General features: G+C 32.5%; 1 protein-coding gene across 4 annotated transcripts in view; it reads left to right on the top strand.

Annotated features, from left to right (window-relative positions):
• The window catches only part of PTPN4 (protein tyrosine phosphatase non-receptor type 4), a 151,958-nt gene that overhangs the window by 89,218 nt on the left and 42,284 nt on the right, over positions 1-20,456 (top strand). For 3 of the 4 annotated variants that reach the window (XM_031451265.2, XM_031451263.2, XM_031451267.2), the window contains 5 exons: positions 1,922-1,985; positions 5,163-5,335; positions 9,476-9,544; positions 16,092-16,217; positions 17,289-17,447. In XM_031451265.2, the coding sequence (XP_031307125.1) occupies positions 1,922-1,985; positions 5,163-5,335; positions 9,476-9,544; positions 16,092-16,217; positions 17,289-17,447 (591 nt within the window). The remainder of the gene's footprint in view (positions 1-1,921; positions 1,986-5,162; positions 5,336-9,475; positions 9,545-16,091; positions 16,218-17,288; positions 17,448-20,456) is intronic. The other variant, XM_064484685.1, reaches the window with a different exon arrangement.

Here is a 20,456-nt window from a genome sequence, read left to right as displayed (position 1 = left end):
TATTATAAGATACTGAATATAGTACCCTGTCCAATACAGTAGGACCTTGTTGTTTATCTATTTTATATATAGTAGTGTATATATGTTAATCCCAAACTACTAATTTATCCCCCTACCATTCCCCCTCTGATAACTATAAGTTTGTTTTCTATGTCTGTGAGTCTATTTCTGGTTTACAAATTAAGTTCATTTGTATCATTTTTTTTTTTTAGATTCCACATGTAAGTGAGACTATGATATTTGTCTTTCTCTGACTTACTTCACTTAATATAATAATCTCTACATCCATCCATTTTGCTGCAAATGGCTTTATTTCATTCTTTTTTTATAGCTGAGTAATAGTCCATCATATATATGTGTGTGTGTGTGTGTGTGTGTGTGTAGCACATCTTCTTTATCCATCCGTCTGTTGATGGGGTACCATACTGTTTTGATTATTAGATCTGTAGTATAGTCTGATGTCAGGGAGAGTGATTCCTACAGCTCCATTCTTCTTTCTCAAAATTGTTTTGGCTATTCAGGGTCCTTTGTGTTCCCACTCAATTTTTAACATTTTTTTGTTCCAGTTCTGTGAAAGATGCCACTGAGAACTTGATAGGGATTGCATTGAATCTGTGGACTGCCTTGAGTAGTATGGTTATTTTAACAGTATAAATTCTTCCAATCCATAACATGGTATATCTTTCCATTTCTTTATGTCATCTTCAATTTCTTTCATCAGTGGCTTATAGTTTTCCAAGTATAGATCTTTTACCTCCTTGGATAGGTTTATTCCTGGGTATTTGATTCTTTTTGATGCAGTGGTAAATGGGATTATTTCCTTAATTTTTCTTTTTGTTAGTTCGTTCATAGTGTATAGAAATGCAACAGATTTCTGTATATTAATTTTGTATTTTGGGGTTCTTACGATTTTTGTTCTGTGCTTATATTGCCCATCTTTTTTCCTTTCTTCTTTATCCATTAGAGCTTTTAGCCTATTACTTAGCTTTTCAAGTGTTTCTCAGTTTTTTGCTCCACCCTTACATGGGTCAGGATGGGTAGAGTGGGAGTTAGGCTTGATAATATCCCCAGCAGGTTCTTTTCTGTTTAACTAGTTTCCCCTAAAGGCAGACCTTTGTAAGAACAGAGTGCTCTGACCTATTTCAACATGGTTCTTTCCCCCCTTTCCTGCCAGAAACCCAAGAGTATTTTTCTCTGATATTTACTTTCAGAGTCTGGTTGAGATTCTCAAGGTTAATCTCACAATATTATCAGCACCCTCCTATGACTGGGTCCCCTTGGAGTTTTTAACTCTTGGAGTTGGTCACGCTGAGCCTTCAACAATTTATAAATTACAGTTTAGATTTCATACCCCAGCACTGGTTCCTCTCTCAGTTTCTGCTCATGAGTCTCTTCTCTTGTAAGCTGTGTTTCCCTATACTCAGCTGTTAGTCTCTCAAGTCTTGGAGGTAGAAGTTTCCCTTGTTCTCTCCCCTTTCTTTTGGATCCAAGAGGAGTTGCTGATTTTCAGTCTGTTGAGTTTTTTATTTGTTGTTAGGATGGAGGGATCATTTCCAAGCTCATTACATGCATAAGCAGAAAACTACTTTAGTTTCAAAGAATCAATAAATACATTATTGGTATTTTTGGAATTTTAACTTTTGATATGTGTTTTTATGTATTTTAGATATAAAATTGGGAAGTGTTAGTTCACACTAAATATTCTAATAAAACTTTCCTCAATTGAGCACATAAATTCTAATTATTTTTTCATGAATCACCAAAAACTTTAGATTCTTTATGTACTGTATATATGTATTTATAATTAAATTTTTAGATGTTATTCTGTATATAGTTTAAATATTTTTTAATTACTTTTTTGTTAATACTGTCATCTTTATTCAATTATTCATGCACTCCAATTCATTCTCTTTTTATCCAGGTTGAAGATTGTAAAAATTTCTTTCAAGTGCAAACAATTTTTTATTCAACTTAGAAAAGAATTGGTGAGTGTGGATCTAATACTTATTAAATTGAGTCTTTTAAGAAATAATTAGTCATTCATGACAGAACTTTTAGTGAGAGTAAAAGTGTTGTTAATACTGTTGATAATTGCCTACTGAGTTAATTAATTCACGTTTTATGAAAAGTGTATTTCCCAGTGTTTCTGAAGCCTTTTTTTTTTTTTTTTTTTGATGGAGGAAGGTAATTAGATTTATTGATTTATTTATTCTTAGAGGAGGTACTGAGGATTGAACCAGGACCTCATATATGCTAAGCACTTGAGCTATACCACTCAGCTCTACCACTTGAGCTATACCCTCCCCTATGGTTCTGATTTAAAGATATTCTGCATATCCATCCTGCTATCTCTTGAACTTAGAAACTGATCTCAATTGTGATGTTCATTCTTGGTCCCCAGAGTACATCCATGAAGTCAGTAACTGAGCATTTTATATGTCCTTTTTCTTTTCCCTTTTTTTTTGTTTTTTTGTTTTTTTGTTAACTAGCGCTTCCTTTCATGTATACATTCATTTCATTTTAGGGAACCTGAGTGTTTAGTTATGTTTCCAGTTTATGAATGTTTAGTACATTTCCTCCCTTTGTTGAAGTGGTAATGTCCTTTTTATATATTAAATACAGCATATTGAGTTATGGAAAGTACAGTGTTGGAAAGAATTTCACCTTATAAATGATTTTATCTATTTCGTCAAATTAAACTAACCATATCCTTTGACTTAGAATATTATAAGTCTTGACATATTAATGCACATTTCAGGATATTTATATGTGTATATGTATGTAAAATGTATTCATAACCTTAAAAATATTTTTGAATCAGATGTATTTTATCAGAGGGTATTGATCTACTAAGTGACTATGTTTCATCATTTATACTCACAAAATATGGAAGTTTTTTTCAAGAAGGTTTTTATTGAAGTAAAACTAAGTATAGTGCTTGGTAAGTATATCATATATACTGTTATTATGTAGGACATTACTTATACCCCAGAAGCTGTTATTAGTGGCCCACTAGCAGTCATTAACTTTTCTCAAGATAAACATTATTCTCATTTGTAACATGTGGATTAGTTTGTTTATTTTTAAGCTTTAGAAAATGAAATCCTAATGTTTTCTTTTTGTCTCCCTTCTTTGCCTTGACATTGTGGGATTCATCCATGTTGTTACACATAGCAATAGTTTTTCCCATTGCTGTGTGGTATTCTACTGAATGAATATAGCATAAATTAGTTATTCATTCCTACTGTGTTAGTGGACAACTTTGCCATTTCCAGGTTTTGGCTATTATGACTAATATTGTTAGTGAACATTCTTGTACCTGTTTAAAAATGTTGACTGAAATATAATGAATCATGTCTGGAAACTAGAGAACAAGTATTTTACTTTAAATAATTATATTGGTAAGAGGCAGTGTTGAAGTCAACCTTTCTAATTTGCTTCCCATTATAGTAGTATTGTTATTAGTAATAATAAGAAGAATATTTATTATTATTTATTGAAGTATTACTATGTGCCTAGTAATATATGAACCATTTTCTTATCACTTCATCTTCACAACCATTCTCTGAAGTAGTGTTGTTGCATACAAAGCAATTGTTAAGCATAATTAAGACTTGCCTGGTGATCAAGAAATGGTATTTTAAGCATATTGTCTTCTAACATCATAGTTTAATATTTATACATGGGCATTTTACTATATTTTAGTTATGGAAAGTATCTTCATGATCTTTTGATAGGCAAAGATTTTGTTAATAGGGCATAGAAGGAAAAACTAACCTTAGAAGAAAAGATCAATAACTTGGACTGTGTTAAAATTAAGAACTATGTTCATCAAAAGACATCATTTAGAAAGTAAAATAGCACAGAATATGTGTATAATACACACACAGATATACACCATGTCCTCGGTTGTATATCCAGACCAATTCAGAAACATGCTAATGACTTGAACAGACACTTCAGAAATCCACGTGGCCTATATAACGTGACAAAGTGTTGAACCTTATTAAACTTCAGGGAAGTACAAATTATCACTAAAATATGACAAGTATTTTTGTGTATGTGTGTAACCAGAAGCATGCACTGCTGGTAGGAGGGAGCATATACTGGTATAATCATTTTAGAAAACTGTTGGGTAATATCTAGAATACATGCGTATCTGTGATCCAATGACAGAAATTAGCACATCAGACAAAATATAGGGATGAGTGTATATATAGGAGCAATATTTTATATCACCAAACTAGAAACATCAAATATGTATCAACAATAATAGAATACTATGTAGAATGAAAATGAGTCAATTACTACTTCACAATTACATGGATGAATACAGAAACATAATACTGAACAAAAGAAGTCAGACCTAAAGACATACATGTATGATTCCATGTATATAAAGTTGAAAAACAAGCATAACTAATCTATAACATAACAAAAGTCAGAAGAGTGCTCATATTTGTGAAGGTAGAAAGGGAAGACAAGGGATACTTCAGAGGTGCTTGTAATGATCCATTTCTTGCTCTGGCTGACGGTTCAAAGGTTGCACTCATTGTGTGAAAATCAATCATAAATCCACGTAGGACATGTATGTCTTACTATATGTGATTTTCTTCAGTGGAACTATTTATTTAAATAGTCATTTGTGCCAGATTTTTAAAGAAAAATTAACGAAATGCTTCTGTTCTACTATTATTTTAAAATACAAGTTTCAAAATAGTGTTCAGGACTGCTGAATGTTTTTATTTACTTATTTACAGTCTTGACAGATTTATAAATTTAGAGATATTTTTGAAAGGTGTGTTGATATATCTTAATAAGTTTAATTTGTGGGCCAGGATTATAGTTTGAACCAATTATAGCTAGTAAGTTTTTTATATATATATACAAACAGTAAATTTTTAAAACAGTTATGTATCAATTTTTAAATTTATTTCTAACTATGTTCTAAAGTGAAAGTTCCTAAGAGTTGTAATATTGCTGAATGACATCCAGATTTTGCATACCTTTCCATTTATTTTACTGCTTTTTTACTGGAAGCAACAAAGATACTTGAGGGATTAGTGTTTGTAAGGCTAGAATATTTATCTGTAAAAAGTAAATTAAATGGAGCATTAGATCCTGACATTTTCATATTTTCTTCATTTTATCATTTATTACAGCATGAATCTAGAGAAACATTATTGGGATTTAACATGGTGAATTACAGAGCATGTAAAAATTTGTGGAAAGCATGTGTAGAACACCACACATTCTTCCGTTTGGACAGACCTCTTCCACCTCAAAAGAATTTTTTTGCACATTATTTTACATTAGGTTCAAAATTCCGGTACTGGTAAGTATTGCTTATGCTTTGATGCTTTACTGTTGGATTTTTCCTCCCTTTAAAATAAAGACTACTTTATTGAACTATAGTCTTTATTACTCACACATACCCACTGAGTCAAAATCTGCAAGGAGTGTGGTCCCTTTGTCTGTATTAGCAAAAAGTTCTATAGGTTCTCATGATATAACCAGACTTGAGAAACCTGTTCCATTGACTGTATTCCAAGCCATTATTTTCTAAATAAATCAGCTATGTTTAATTATTTACAGTCTAGGCATGCTATAATTTCCATTGTATCCTTGTTAAATATTTACAGAGAGTGCCTCTGTTTCTCATTTGTTTTTTATTAGGATTGGATATTGGTTTTCGTCAAATGCTTTTTCTGCAACTATTACGATGATCATAAGGGTTTTCTTTTTGGTTTGTTTATGTGATAAATTACATGGATTGAGTTTCAGGTGGTAAACTAACCCTATATTCCTGGGAGAAACCCCACTTGGTTATGATTTATTATTCTTTTTATATATTATTTAATTTGCTTACATTTTCTTCAGAATTTTTGCATTTATGTTCATGAAGGATATTTTTCTTTAATTTTCTTTTATTATAATATTATTATCAGGTTTGGTTTCAGGGTAATTTTGGCTTCATTGAACGAGTAGGGAATTACTCCCTCATTTTTAGTTTTCTAGAAGAGTTTCTGTGGTGATTTTATTTCCTTTAAAAATATCTGATAGAATTTTCCAATTAATCCACCTAGGGAAGAAGTTTTATTCATAGAAATCTTTTGAACAATGCATTCAAATTCTTTAATACATATGAACCAGTTCGGGTTTTCTCTTTCTTCCTGGGCAAGCTTTGGTAGTATATGTTTTTCAAGGAATTTATCTATTTTGTCTAAGTTTTTGAAAGTTTTTGGCATAAAGTTTGTAACACTCCCCAATTATAGTTTCAGTATCTCCAGAATGTAGTAATGTCATTTCTCTCATTCTTGATATTGGTAATTTGTATCTTTCTCTTTTTTTACCTTATAAGTCTTGCTAGAGGTTTATCAGTTTGGATTAAAGATTTCACTGTGAATGCCAAATAAAACTTTTCTTCAGGCTTGTGTATAGCTTGTGGGCCACCCTTTGTCTACCAAGTCTCAAAGGAAAAAGGTGACTGAAAAATACTTAATCTTAGCCAGGTTCCCATTCAAGTCTAAAGTCAATAGATAAGCATTATCAAATATATAAAACTTCAGGGAATGTAACATTCCTGAGCCCAATTTGAAAAGAAGAAATTAATGGTGAAATTAAGCTATGTAAGAGATAAATCACAATAACTCAAGAAGAATCTTGGTGAAAGAACTAAGAATAGAGATTAAATTCTTTAAATATGGAACCAATCCTTGACAACTATAAGAATTATAACTATAGAATAGAATTAAAATGTTATAAACTTTGACGAGGTAGAAGTAATGGTATAACTAAGAAATAATAATATAACTAAGAAAACAAGAGGGAAGCAAGGGACTAGTAAAATATGAGAATCTGTATTAATAAAAATTAAATGTTAACACACTAATTTTTTAAGGTTTTCCTGACCTTTTTATTATCCTCCTCCTCCCTCTTCTTTTAAAATGAATGGCAGCATTTTTATTTCCTTTAATTCAAGGGAAATCCTTTTAATATTGTTTTCATTGTGACATATATAGCATTATCACATTGTGATAGAATTCTATTTATAGTCTTTTCTGTGTAGCCTCTTCTATGTATATATAGAGTTTCAGAATAATTTTTACCTGTTCATAATGGAGATTATTTCTTAGGGGTAAGTCTATGGCTAAATCTGTTTACTTTTTTTGTTATGCTTTTATATATTGCTTGAATTGCTTATAATAAGCCTATATTCTCTCCCCAATTGGTATTTCTCATTGTCCTAAAGATGAATATCTTACTGTCAGAATTTAGTGTTCTTAGATTATGGTACAGTTTTGCATTTTGTTCTAATAATGCTAGACTCCTAAAGAATAATATTATGGATAATATGAAATATAAACACTTAATTTCTCCCTCGTATTTGAATTTTATCTTTATATTTTTAATTACAAAATTCAACTAGTTAATTTAGCCTTTTGAGTAATAATGTCCTCCTCGCTGGAAAATTAATGTATCAGTCAGGGAAACAGAAAGCCATTTTGATTTTTCAAATAAAAGCAATTTCATTGAGGCCTTTGGTTACACAGGTGTGAAAAACGCTGGAAAAGCAAAAGGAGGGGGGTTTTGGAGAAGCAAACAGGTAGAATGGGTAATGACTTAGGATCAGAAGCTTGTGTTACTTCTAGGCTGGAGTCTGCAAGCCTATACCTGCTAATGTACTGTTAGAGGCATTGTCACAGGCAGTTCTGGATCTGCCAGAGAGGTGCTGCTTCGATCAGGGATGGTGCCACCCACAAGGTTCGGTTTCTCTGTGTCCTATCCCCACTGTTGTTACAGTAGCTACCGGCATCTGCCAGTCATCTGCTTTTGACTTGCCCCACTTTCTGATCTCCCACCAAAAAAAAAGCAGAACCTAACAGAAAGCCAACCTGCAGAGGGACTTCGAAGATGGAGTTTGTTGTCTCACAGCCTCTAGAAAACTTAGGAGAGCAGAGACGGACAGGATTGAGGCCTATAATAGCTCAGTTGACCTTAAATTAAATTAGTGTATATAAGTAAACCATGTATGTTTATAGTTGTAACAGGTGAGTTTTTTGTTTATAGTCCTTTACATATCCAAAAGACCTTTTAATCATCAAAATGATTAATAATCTTGTCAATGAGGTAGGAATGGTAGCATGACAAATGTTTATCTGAGCACAGTCCTATGACTAATGGATACACATTAACTGTCTGCCTTTTTTCCTCGTAATAAGCAGTGGTTGGGAGTGCTAGAACTTTTACAATACTTGAAATGTAGTATTATTAAGACGGAGAGTTGGAACTTGGAATATCAGAGCATTTACTACTTCCTCTACCAAACTCTTCACACACACACCCTTCTTATCTCCGTTCCAAAATATCCAGGGGATTACAATCATTGTTTTAATGTAGGAATACAAACAGTGGTGAACCTTAATCCATTACCTGGTTCACAATTGCAAGTACAGTTTACCTTTTTAGAGGAAATACAGTTTCTTAAGAAACTTCAACTTACCTAAATTTTAAAATTGTGGTAATGTTTTTGACTTTTACATTAAAATGGCAACAAACAGATTCTGTTTACATTTATCTATACTTATCCATGGAAGATGATCTTAAAATTGTTTGCTTAGCGTTGGAAACCTCTATTGGGCTGCTTTTATATGCATTAGATTTCTTTTTATGTAAATAGTTATATTTGATATACTAGGCATTTATGTTCATTCACTCTTAAATAATGTGATGTGTCAAGCAACAAATTCACTGAGAACCAAGTTTTTATAAACAAATCTGTTCAGAACACATTGGAGTACCACAGAGGAAGATCAGTTCCCATGCATGAACAGTGTGTTTGCTAGTCAAGTCAGCTTCAAAACAAATCCTCTGTCATACCCAACTCCCAGCCATATTTCTGTTCTTAGTTCTTTCCTATATAAAAATACCTGGAGTTGCCTGCATCTGGGCATGGAGGGATTTGAGGCTGTACCTATGATCATTATCAGGAGACAAGGAAGGAAAGCTTGCTCAAGGAAAAAGCAGTTCTTCAAGATCCCCCAATTTTTCAGGCCCTTGATTAAAGAGTAGTAGCCAAAGCACAGACATATGGGATGAGGGCAGGGCTTAGATGAGCTGGGACATAGCAACCTATCTCTGAGTCTAGTGGGAGTGCCTTTCCACGGCATAGCAGAGAAGGAATTCGTCTCATACAAAATTATTTCTTTCATAGTCACTCTCAAATAAAGGAATATCTGAAAACAAAGTTTTATTGTAGCACATCATTGTTCATTAATGGAAGAAATGTAATTAAGCTTCATCTGTTCACATAGAGCTGAAATGTAGTCATTCTTTCCTTTTACCTTCTGCTCCCTTTTCTCCACTAGAAATAGCTTGTCTCTTATGAAATTGTAATATAGTCATCTTGTATATTGTCATTTTATCTCATAGTTCTCTTTAAGATTTTTATTATTGCACGTCTTATGTATTTCAGTGGGAGAACTGAAGTCCAGTCAGTTCAGTATGGCAAAGAAAAGGCAAATAAAGACAGGATATTTGCAAGGTAAGCCACTTCTGTTTCAGTTTCTGAATTTTTTTAAAAGCAAGGTTAAAATTATTAAAAGCTCTTTTTCCAAATATGATTACAGAATTATCACATGATCCTTTCTTCAAGTAAGCAATAAATTATGTTGAAGGAATAATGAAACAGTTTGTCTAGTTTACTCAAACTTTTTTTTAGTGGGCTAAATTAATCCTGTGCCAAGCATTATAGCTCTGACTAGGCTGAATCAGGTATTATTTTATTAATATAACATTTTGTTGGAAGGTTTGTTTCCCTTTTGTTAACATTTTTAAGAAACATGATGCCTCACTTCATATATTATCCAGCCCATTTCTGTATTTATTTAATTCATGTTAAGAAATAAGTTGCTTTTTATTTTGGTGCCATTTTGTTATCTTTGTTTTTTAAGATGTGATAATAGCCAGTTTGTCTTTTTTTTTTTCTTTTTTTGAGTAAAAGAAGATTTATTCAGAAAGATGTACACTCCATAGACCAAGTGTAGGCCATTTCAGAAGGCCAGACAGACCACAAGGCATGGGGGCGGTGTGTTTAAAGCAAAAGTAGATACACTCTCCATAGACAGAGTGCAGGCCATCTCAAAAGGCAAGAGAAAGGCCACCAGTTTGCTTTTCAGTGAGTAAGGTGACATGATCAGATTTATGATTTAGAAAAAAGTTTTATGAGCAAGAGTAGAGAATAAATTAGAAGTAAAGACTGGGTACCCAGAGACCATTGGATCATTGCAGTAATCCAGAGGTAAGTGAAGAAGGCCTGAACTAAAACATTGGTAATGAAATGGTTAATAGGGAACAAATTTGAGGAACATTTTTTTGTGGGTAGAACTAGCAGGAGTTGTTGAGGTGGAGGTCTGTGAGATACAGGAGTATCTGAAAAGACTATCGGATTTGAGTGACATACAATGGATAGGGGTTACAGGAGAGAGAACAAATTTGTGATGGAGAAAGGAGTTAAGCTAGCACAGGTCTAGTCTGAGATGCCCAAGCAACAATCTAACAGGATTATCCGGTAGATGGTTAAATAATCAGATGCAGAGCTCTGACAGAGGGAGACTGACCAAATTGGTGGCAGCAAATATTTATTGAAGACCTACTCTGCTGAGCATTGTTTCAGGACCTGAGAATACAATGACGAATAAGATATACATCTTAGTCTCATGGAGCTTAAATTCTGATGATGCAACAGATACCTAATATAAGTAAAGGACTGAGCCAGTGGAAGGCCATAGAGCTGGAGCCTGCTTGTTATGTTTCAGGAAGAGTTGGCCAATAATGGGCCAGGGTGAGCAAGGCAATGGGAGAGGAGATGGTTAGAGAGGTAAGAAGCAGCCTGAATTTGAGAATATGAAAACTAATATATGTATGTATATGCATGACTGGGACATTGTGCTGTCCACCAGAAATTGACACATTGTAAGTGACTGTACTTCAATTAAAAAAAACAAACAAACAAAACCCAAAAAACAAAGTGAAAGCAGCAGCCTGAATTTGAATGGCCCTAGGTTAGAAATGGTAAGGATTTAGGATTTTCAGTAGAAGCCATTAGGGGCTGAGAGCATGGAAGGGATATAAACTGACTTGCATTTTTAAAAATGTGGTGGAATTCTTTTGTTTTTGAGTGATAAACTGAAGTATTTACAAATATATGATTTCTAGGATTTGCTTAAAAATAATTGGACTGAGAGGGCTAGAGGAAGTGGTAGAGATAAAACAAGATTCACCATGATAATAATTGTTGAACCTGGGTCCTGAGTGCCCAGGGTTTTTTAAACTATTCTCTCTGCTTTACGTTCATGTTTGAAATGTTCCCAAATAAAAATTTGAGGGAGGGTGGAAGATCGACCTGTAAACTGTGATAGAATCTCTGTATAGTAGGTGAGTGGAAAGAGGATGGCCAGTTAATCAAATTATGGCTGACATTTATTTTGTACTTAACTGTGTCAGACAATTTTTGTATATTAACTCAAAATCCCCGTAACTCAATGAGTTAATAAATCCATTACAGATGAGAAAACTGAACAAGGTTGAATAATTTACCTGAGATTATACAGATAGTAACGGATGTAGTCAGGATTCTAACCCAGGCATTCCAGGTTCTAACCCACGCTTTAACCTTTATACAGTAGTTTTTGTTGTTCTGCGTGAGAGCTGAATGCTTAACTCCTTTCGTGTCTCAGGGATGTGAAAGATGATCCTGTTTATTGCCCTTCTCCTGCACTAGAATGTAAGCTTTAGGAGGGCCGGAGTTTTGTGTATTTTACTCACTGCAGTAGCCATAACTCTCTAATGTTTGGAATATGGTAGATGTTCTTTAAAAGAAGCGGTGTATTTTCAGTGAAAATGGCTTAAAGAGGGTAAGTCCTTTAAGACTTCTTGTGCTTGGATTCTACTGCCTTTGGAGGTCTGAGAGTTTTAATAAATGAGAATTAAGAGAATTTTGCTTTTGATTTTACCTTAATTTTGCTCTTAGTCTTTATCCAAAAGACCTCCCTGCTTTGTTTCTAGAGTAAAATTTGTTTTTTTTTTTCCTCTTAAAGTAGAAATTGCTTTATTGTTTTTTCTACTCATAAAAGGGATAGCTTATTATTTTTCTTAAAGTTCCAGTAACGCAAAATAATGTAAAGAAAAAACGTGACCCCAACACAGTCATTTAAAATTTTTTTGGTATTTAGTATTCAGGATTTTACCATGTATACACTCACAGAGATACTTATATGTATAATGTATATATTTTATTTGTTTTAAAATTGTTTTATACTTTTTGTTGCTTTTTTTTTTTCACTTGACATATCGGGAATTTTCTTTGATGTTGAAAAATCTAGTCATTTATAATGTCAGTAAATCTTAAACAGTTAAATCCTTTTATCCTAAGCTGTAGATTCAACTTTAAGATTCTTCCCTTTATCCTGGCACATATCTGCCTCCAGAGCCAGAGTCATTGCTAAGACTGTCTGAGGCTGTGCCAGTACTATGCCCAGAATGCTTGTAAAAATAAATAATAAATAATATTACGAGTTCTTTGGAGTAAGGACATTTGAAACAAATCATTAAAACATGATTTTTATGTGTTGAATAATAAAAATTTTCTTCATTCTGGCTTACCCTCATCTTGATTTGTCTATGAATAATCTACCTAACAGGAAAATTGTCAGTGAAAAATGCCTTGATACAGGAAAGATTTAGCTGGTCAGGGCTATAGCATTTTGCTATGGTAAGTTTGATTGAATTTGAATGATCAATTCATTTCAGTATTTGTTCAAGAAAGTTTTCAAATTGATTTATTATATCTTTATGTTTAGATTTATTGTCTATTTCTCTATTAAATATAAATCTTGGTGTCATGTTAGTGGCCTGGTTATTTCAGAAAGAAGGAAAAAAAAAGTAAGAACACAGAGATGTCTACCCTAACAGATATGGCTACTGAAATTATTCAAATTCCTCCTTTTTGCAGTCTTAGCTACCCTTGTTTCCAGTTAGAAAGTACTAAGGACCTGTACAAAGGTAATATGTATAGTAAAATGTTAATTTGAAGACATTTTCCTTGAAATTGCTCTTGAGAAAGAAATAATTTCCTTCCTATCAACTTTGTTTTAACTTAAAATGTATATATTTGTTCTAGTTCTTAGTACTGTAACTCCCTTCAGACTTGTTAAAATCAAAATAAATATTTTTCTGATTCTTTTCTGTTAAAACTGCACCGTAACAAAATACTTATACTTTTTTATTCTTTCCCTAACAAGAAGCTTAACTTTTTTCCTTACTTGATATTTATAAAAATACTGAACATGATTTTATAACTAGTTCTACTATAGTAATATCCTAATATGAATACTAAATCATAAGTGTTTATATATTAATGTTAATATCACATGCAAATGACTATGTGTTAATGCTTTAATATTTTTGATCATATCAGATTTTGAGAAATATGAAGATAGTTATACTTGTGTTTTAGTTTTTCATCTTACATATGCATCATTAAAATGTGAAATTGTCTAACAGGTTATTTTATAAAACAAATATGCAGTATTCAATGAGTAGTAGACCTAAAATTTCCAATATAATGAGTCCCAATTAACTGTCCTGTTTCTTTTTTTATGCTGGAATTTTGTGAATCTTCCTTGAAATAATAAGTTATCAGGTAGAATGAGGTTTTAATAGTCTGGTTTTATGATCCCACTGTTTCTGAAAGACTAAGCTTTTCTGGGATTGTGATGATCTGATGCATATCCATCAAAATATTCTAATGGTTTTAGGAATTATTAAATTATTCTCTTAGAGTGTTACAGAATTCTAGAATTCTTGTCCACTCCTTGGACTTCTAGTTGGCAGTATAAACAGAAACTCTTTGAATTGCTTTCATACTTTTTCAATTATCATGTAATACCTAAGAAGAAAGCAAAAGAGTATTCCCACGCAACAGAAAAATAAGGTGCCATGATCAGAAAATAAATTTACCACATTGCAAACACACTGATGAAGTGTGGTATTTTTTTCTCTGAAATTTCCACACTCAACAGGAAACATAGACAGCAAGCTTAAATGGGTGGGTCTCTGAGGTTAAACTGTTAATAAAATAAAATACTTTGAAATTTAGTTTTAAATGCAAAGCTTTTCCAACCATGGTTAGTTTATTTAACAAGAGTAAAGTGTTCTGATGCTTTATACTAGGTGAGTATAACTGCATTTTTTTTTTCCTCCTTCAAATGACTCTTTCCTTCTTTTAAAAAATGAAATAGTTGATCTCCTGACTGTGGTTTGTGAACTCACTTACAGTTTACATTTAGTAATCCAGTGTGTGAGGAAGAATAGTTTATTAACATTAAGAATTACCATCAGTAGAAGAGCCATAAGTGCTATTTCTTTTAATAATCTTTACTTCATTAAAAAAAAATCTAATACATGAGATAATGTATTTTTACTTTAATTGTGACTGATAGGAACATTTGCACTGCAATATAAGGGAGTTGGACTAAATGGTATCTTGGGTTATCCTCAAATCAGAAAATCCTGTAATTTAAACTCATGACTATGGGAAATGCTTATGCTTAATTTACTTTGAATTCATTTATGCAAAATGAAATCTTAGTCAATGACTGTTTTAAAAATTGATAACATTACATATGTCTCTTTTAGAAAATGTTCAATATTTTTAAATTAATGAGATGGCAGCCAACTATACCTCAAAAAAATTAATAAATAAATAAAAGGAAAGAAAGCATTGTCATTAGGCCAAACTAAAAGATTATGGCTATGAATACATAAAATGATAGGGCACTTTTGTGGTTTGGACTCATAAGTAATTTAAGTTACTTATGGTTTAGTAAAATTAATAGATTAAAACATTGCACTGAAAATTTGGATACTCATAAATCTTAAAATTCAGAAGGTAGGGAGGGACCTTAGGAGCATACGTTTTACTAGTAGATACATACATTAAGATGTAGAAACCTTAGTGATTTGTCTAAGGGAAGGTCAGAACTAGGATTGATGGTCCCCACTCATTTTAATACTTCCTACTATGTATGTAAATTTTATTGAGGACTCTTGGTCAGTGTCTCCATGCTTTTTAGTCTGGTCTATTTCTATGTGCTTCAGTGTATTTATTACTGAAATACTAAACTATCTAAGTTATTTAGAAGATGACTTACTATATGTTTTTATGTAAGTAGCTTAATTTATTATATTAACCTTCATATTAACTCTACATGTAAAAAAGCTAGCCATTTAAATAGATATCACGTATTTTCCATGAATTTTGGCCACTTTCTGAATTTGCATATAGAATGACTTCAGCTGTTAATTTACCTAGAATTCTAAGGGTTTTTGATCTCTGCAAAGATCAATATCTTTTCTGAAAACATCATTTAATTCTCATCTTTATCACTAGAATAACTGACAATATATAGGTGATAAATCATATCCTTCTCCCCACCATGAGACAAAATAACCTTCCAAGTGTCTCCTGCAGAAGAAGAGAAAAAATCCACTGGTCTACTGCATATAAAAGGGGAAAATGTATAAATAAAATGTAATATACATAATTATCATTTTTGCCCTGTCCTCACTAAGGCAGAGGATCAGGATTTAGGTTTAAGGACATTCAGGTGACAATATGCTATGAATTGTTTAAAACACCCCAAAGTAAGCTAGAGTTCCAGAAACTCTGAAATAGAAATAGACAATATCTATAATATTGATAGTATCTTGGGAAACATTTGATAGCTAACTACTCCATTATTTTTTATTTCTTTCACCTTCCTTTCTTTGTTTCTTCTCTTTTTCTCCTCTTCCCTATTTTTTTTCCTACTTTTTCTAGCCTATCTTTACTTCTTTCTTCATGTAAAGCAGATTTACTGTCTTAGGAAAGTGTTTGATAAACAGCCTCCAAATGCATTAATTTCATGTTAGTAAACTCTTTACTTTTGCTTATCTAGAATATGATCTATTAAGACAAATTCTGAGATTTGGTACATTGTTTGTGGTATAAAAATAAAAGTTTTTACATATTATTTAAATTATTTCTCCAGATCCCCAAGTAAGCCCTTGGCACGGAAATTAATGGACTGGGAAGTAGTAAGCAGAAATTCAATATCTGATGACAGGTTAGAAACACAAAGCCTTCCATCACGATCTCCACCTGGAACTCCTAATCAGTAAGTATCAGGTGTACATTTTGCTAATTTCTAAATTTTTGGCTATATGTTTCCATTGATTGAAAATCGTAACATGTGAAATTTAAATCTTTTGGTCAGACATGATTTTTGTTGCTCCAAGGCATTATTATTTCTTCTTAGCCTGCTGATCATTGTATAAGTGGCATGGAATAGCCTTGGCGAATGAGAGTAGAGAGTGAAATAAAGATGCTTGCTTAACTACAGATTTGATTTTTCCAGTAAGAGTCGCTAGCCAAAAAATCAAGATCCACTAGTAGACTTAAACTGGGGACATGGTTGTTGTTGACATAATCCTTTTCCATGTATATCTCCGACATAATTTCTAGGGAAGCATATATTCTTTGACTATGCTAAGTGATTGTGATTTTCTTGCTTAAGCTCCTACCCCAACTTCTGCTCTACCATTTTTCATGGTCTAGGAAAAGGGATTTCCAACGTCAGTTCCCACAAGCTTAGCCATAGCTATGCTAAGAAGCTGTGTTACTCAGCACTTCCTGTGTATGTACTTCATTCTAGCATTTCTCACAAAAACTATATGCTTTGATGTAGATAGTAATAATAAGATAAAAAACTCGTACTGGCCAAAGATGTTAATTGTATAATATTAACAAATGTATTATATGTATTATATATGTGTAATTGAGATAATGGTAACCAAATGAATGACAGCCCATTGATAGTTCTTGTTAACGCAAAAGTTTGATATACCAAATATTTGAATTTTGGCATGGAATGTAATATTTAAAGAAATCTTTAAAACTTGAAAGACACAAAGTTTTAGTGACTAAAACCTAGAAACATTAAGGTTGGTAGAGAAAATAGATGGCTGAAATAGATAAAATCCTTGTGGCAGATTGGTAACTATAGCTCAGATCTTTGACTTCCTATTCTAAGTTCTTTATGTTTACGTCGTACTGTCTTTGTCAGAGATTCAGCTCAGTAAGATGAGGTTAGGCTTAAAAACACTTTCTAATGCAATCGTATAATTAAGAAACATGAAGATATGAGTTAAAGCACATTTTTACTCAGTTTTTCTTCCTCTTTATGTAGTCGAAATTCTGCATTTACACAAGAGGGAACCCGGTTACGACCATCTTCAGTTGGTCATTTGGTAGACCATGTGGTTCACACTTCCCCAAGTGAAGTATTTGTGAGTCATAGATCTCCATCTTCAACGCAAGCTAATAGCATTGTTTTGGAATCATCACCGTAAGACCTTTTTTTTCATTTACCTTTCTTTTTATAGAAATGCCCCAAATTGTTTTGTTTGAAATGATCTAGGAAATTATCATATTTGACACAAGACTTTATTTATGCAGTGTTTTAAATATTTATCTATTTGTAAATGTGCTTTTTTGTTCCCAGAGGTCTTGGTGCCCCCCACCCCACAAAATCGCTGTTACTATTTTGTTGACTCTGTATATTCTTAAACTTTTAATGCATACAGACACATATTTCTGCAGATAAATGTGTCACTGTGGCCAGGCAGTAAAGTGATGAAAGGTGGAGTTTTCTTAATATTTTTCAGGAACCATAAGAATGAATAGAAGGTGTTGGGAAAAATAAGTAGCAAGGGAGAAACTAAGTAAGATGACCATCACACTGAAAATAAGTTATAGAAAGTATATTATGCATCATTTCTAAAATTCACTCATATCTCATATTATATACTGATTCATAAACTAAATTTCATAATTCAGTATTTAAACCCTATCAGTTTAATGCACAACATGCTTACCCTCACATTAATATGCAATATCTTGATTTATTAGTTTATATAATACAGTTAGTTCAAATGCAAGTAAAAATACAGTGCAAGAATTAGAAAAAAGTAAAATATAAAATTCATAGATAGGTAAGACTAGTCATTAATTGTTGAGAAGGGGGTTAAGATACATTGAGTGGGATCAAGGTTAACGAAAGGGTGAGTCTGAGCATGACAGATGGATGGAAGAGCAGATGGAGAGATCAGCATAGCAGTTGTATGTGCTCCAGGAAAATGTGCCCAGATATATAAGAACCATTGTCCTCAGTGTAAGGCCAACCAAGGAAGACTGACTAAGCCATTAAGACGAGTGGAAGTTTAATCTTGGTAACTCACATCTTGGTAAAACCTTTTGATTGTGTGTATACATTACAAAGACTAGAGGAATAAGAAAAATATATACTGCACAGTGACACCTGTGGAGAAAGAGTGCACAGGAGATAGGATTAATGAAAATTTAGTATTTTATTACTTTAAAATTATAATTCTAAACTTTTAAATTTTTAATAATAAGCATTTATTACCTTTAAAACTATGAAACTTTAAAAAGTACAGTAATTAAGGACATGATTGAAATATTAACTGGTTAAATTTTAAAATGACATACTTTCAGCACATAAAAATAAACCATGTAGAGGAGTCTCAAAAGTCTATCTTATTACAGAACAAAACAGTATAACTCACACAAAGTAACTTATGGGGCCCAACCAAATTATCTTAATCAATTTTTTGAAGGGCCTTTTTCATAAACACACATACACATATGCATACACGTACAATTAAGTCTTTCCTTGTGTAAATTTTAGAGATTCACAAACCCAAAAAATCACTTACCTCCTTAAAATACCTTTGTTCTACTTTCCTGACCTGAAGTGAAGAAGCAAGTTTGGAATAGATTGGAACCACACAGTGTTTTTGCTTCCCCTGCGCAGTCCACAAGAATTTCAAATACTCAGGGCTTTCTCTTTGAACATGTATTTTATGAAGGTTACATGTTTGTATTCAGTTTTGAATCTATAACACTGTTTGAAATTCAGCCAGTTCTAACCTTAGAAATAGAGTTCCGAAAAGAAAAGCTGAATGGTAAGCTAAGTAACTTACATTAGTTGCTTATACTCAGCTTTTTCATAAATTATCTCTCTGTTCTATGCAAGAGAATGCAATAAAACAGGAAAGATGTAATCCCCATTTTATAGATGAGAAAGCCACATTTATAGCATTTGTCCCAATTTACAGCACTAAAACCCAGGGATTCTTACCTGAGCCAGTCAGAAGAACTATCCTGGACAAGGCTTTGTTGAATTTTTTTTTTTTTTCAATTTGGAGGAAATCTTTTTCAACTTAGAATTCATAGATTTTATCTTTGCATTGGCCCAATCAGAATTCAAACAGTATGTTAGATTAAGCACAGAGCATTTCAACATAGTACACTGAAATAGATGTCAAGCCATCTCACTAATTCCCTATTTTTCTGAGTGGGTGCAGGGGCTTTAAGGTGAAACCTGAGTCCTGACTTCCATCACTGGGTAAGGTTGCCTCCTTCACAAGAAGAAAACACCATTAACTCGCAGGTGTGTTTATTGTGGAAACAAATAGGAGATTGTTTTTACTACTTAGAATAAAGTTACCATTTATAGGCAGCAGTAATTGAAGCTACATCCTACCATTTCCTTCCTTTCTTTCAGTGTTTCACAGAAAATTAGACTGTTTTTAGTTTGTGATTTTTCTGAGATAGACATTAGCCCTAAATTAATTTAAAAATACTTAACAGATTTTTTAAAAAAATAAATCCACATTGCCAGTATGTAACAGGGAAGCTTAGATATTTGTACAAAATAATTGCAAAGCATGTGAATGGAATGGATAAAAGTTTTTTTTAAATTGTGGTGCAGATTGCTAAAGGCTGAACAGAGAAGTGTTTTGACTGCAGGATAAGCTGCTTTCACTGCTGTTGTTGAAGCATTCATGAGGAAATGTGAAGCTGACTGAACTGAAATAAGTGGGGAAAATTTTTGCCCCTCTGGCTTAATTGACAGTTTTAACAACTCTTTTGCTGCTATGTTATAATATATTACTCTGTTGACAGCAGAGTACAGTTAAATGTAACATTTTCATTATTTGCTCTTCACTTAACATTTTCCAAAATGTCAAGGTTTAAGATAAGCTAATTACTTGTGAAAAACCCCGATGTGAAAGTTGGGCATTGGAACACCTTTAGAATTATATTCCTGTCTCTCCTTTCTCTTTTCTTAACATCCAAAAGTTAACACAGGTAGTAATTTTTCCACAAAAAATTTTATGTGGGTAAAATTTGAACAGTGTATGTTTCAAATCCTGGTTCCCACCCATTCCCCTTTGGATCATTTTAGACAAATTATTGATTTTAAATATGTTAAAATCATTCAGTTAGCAATATGTCAGCAATTAATGTAAATATGGATATTATTAGAGCC

The sequence above is a fragment of the Camelus dromedarius genome, chromosome 4, assembly GCF_036321535.1.
Source record: "Camelus dromedarius isolate mCamDro1 chromosome 4, mCamDro1.pat, whole genome shotgun sequence".
NCBI lineage: Eukaryota > Metazoa > Chordata > Mammalia > Artiodactyla > Camelidae > Camelus > Camelus dromedarius.
This window is presented reverse-complemented; position numbering and strand designations above follow the sequence as displayed.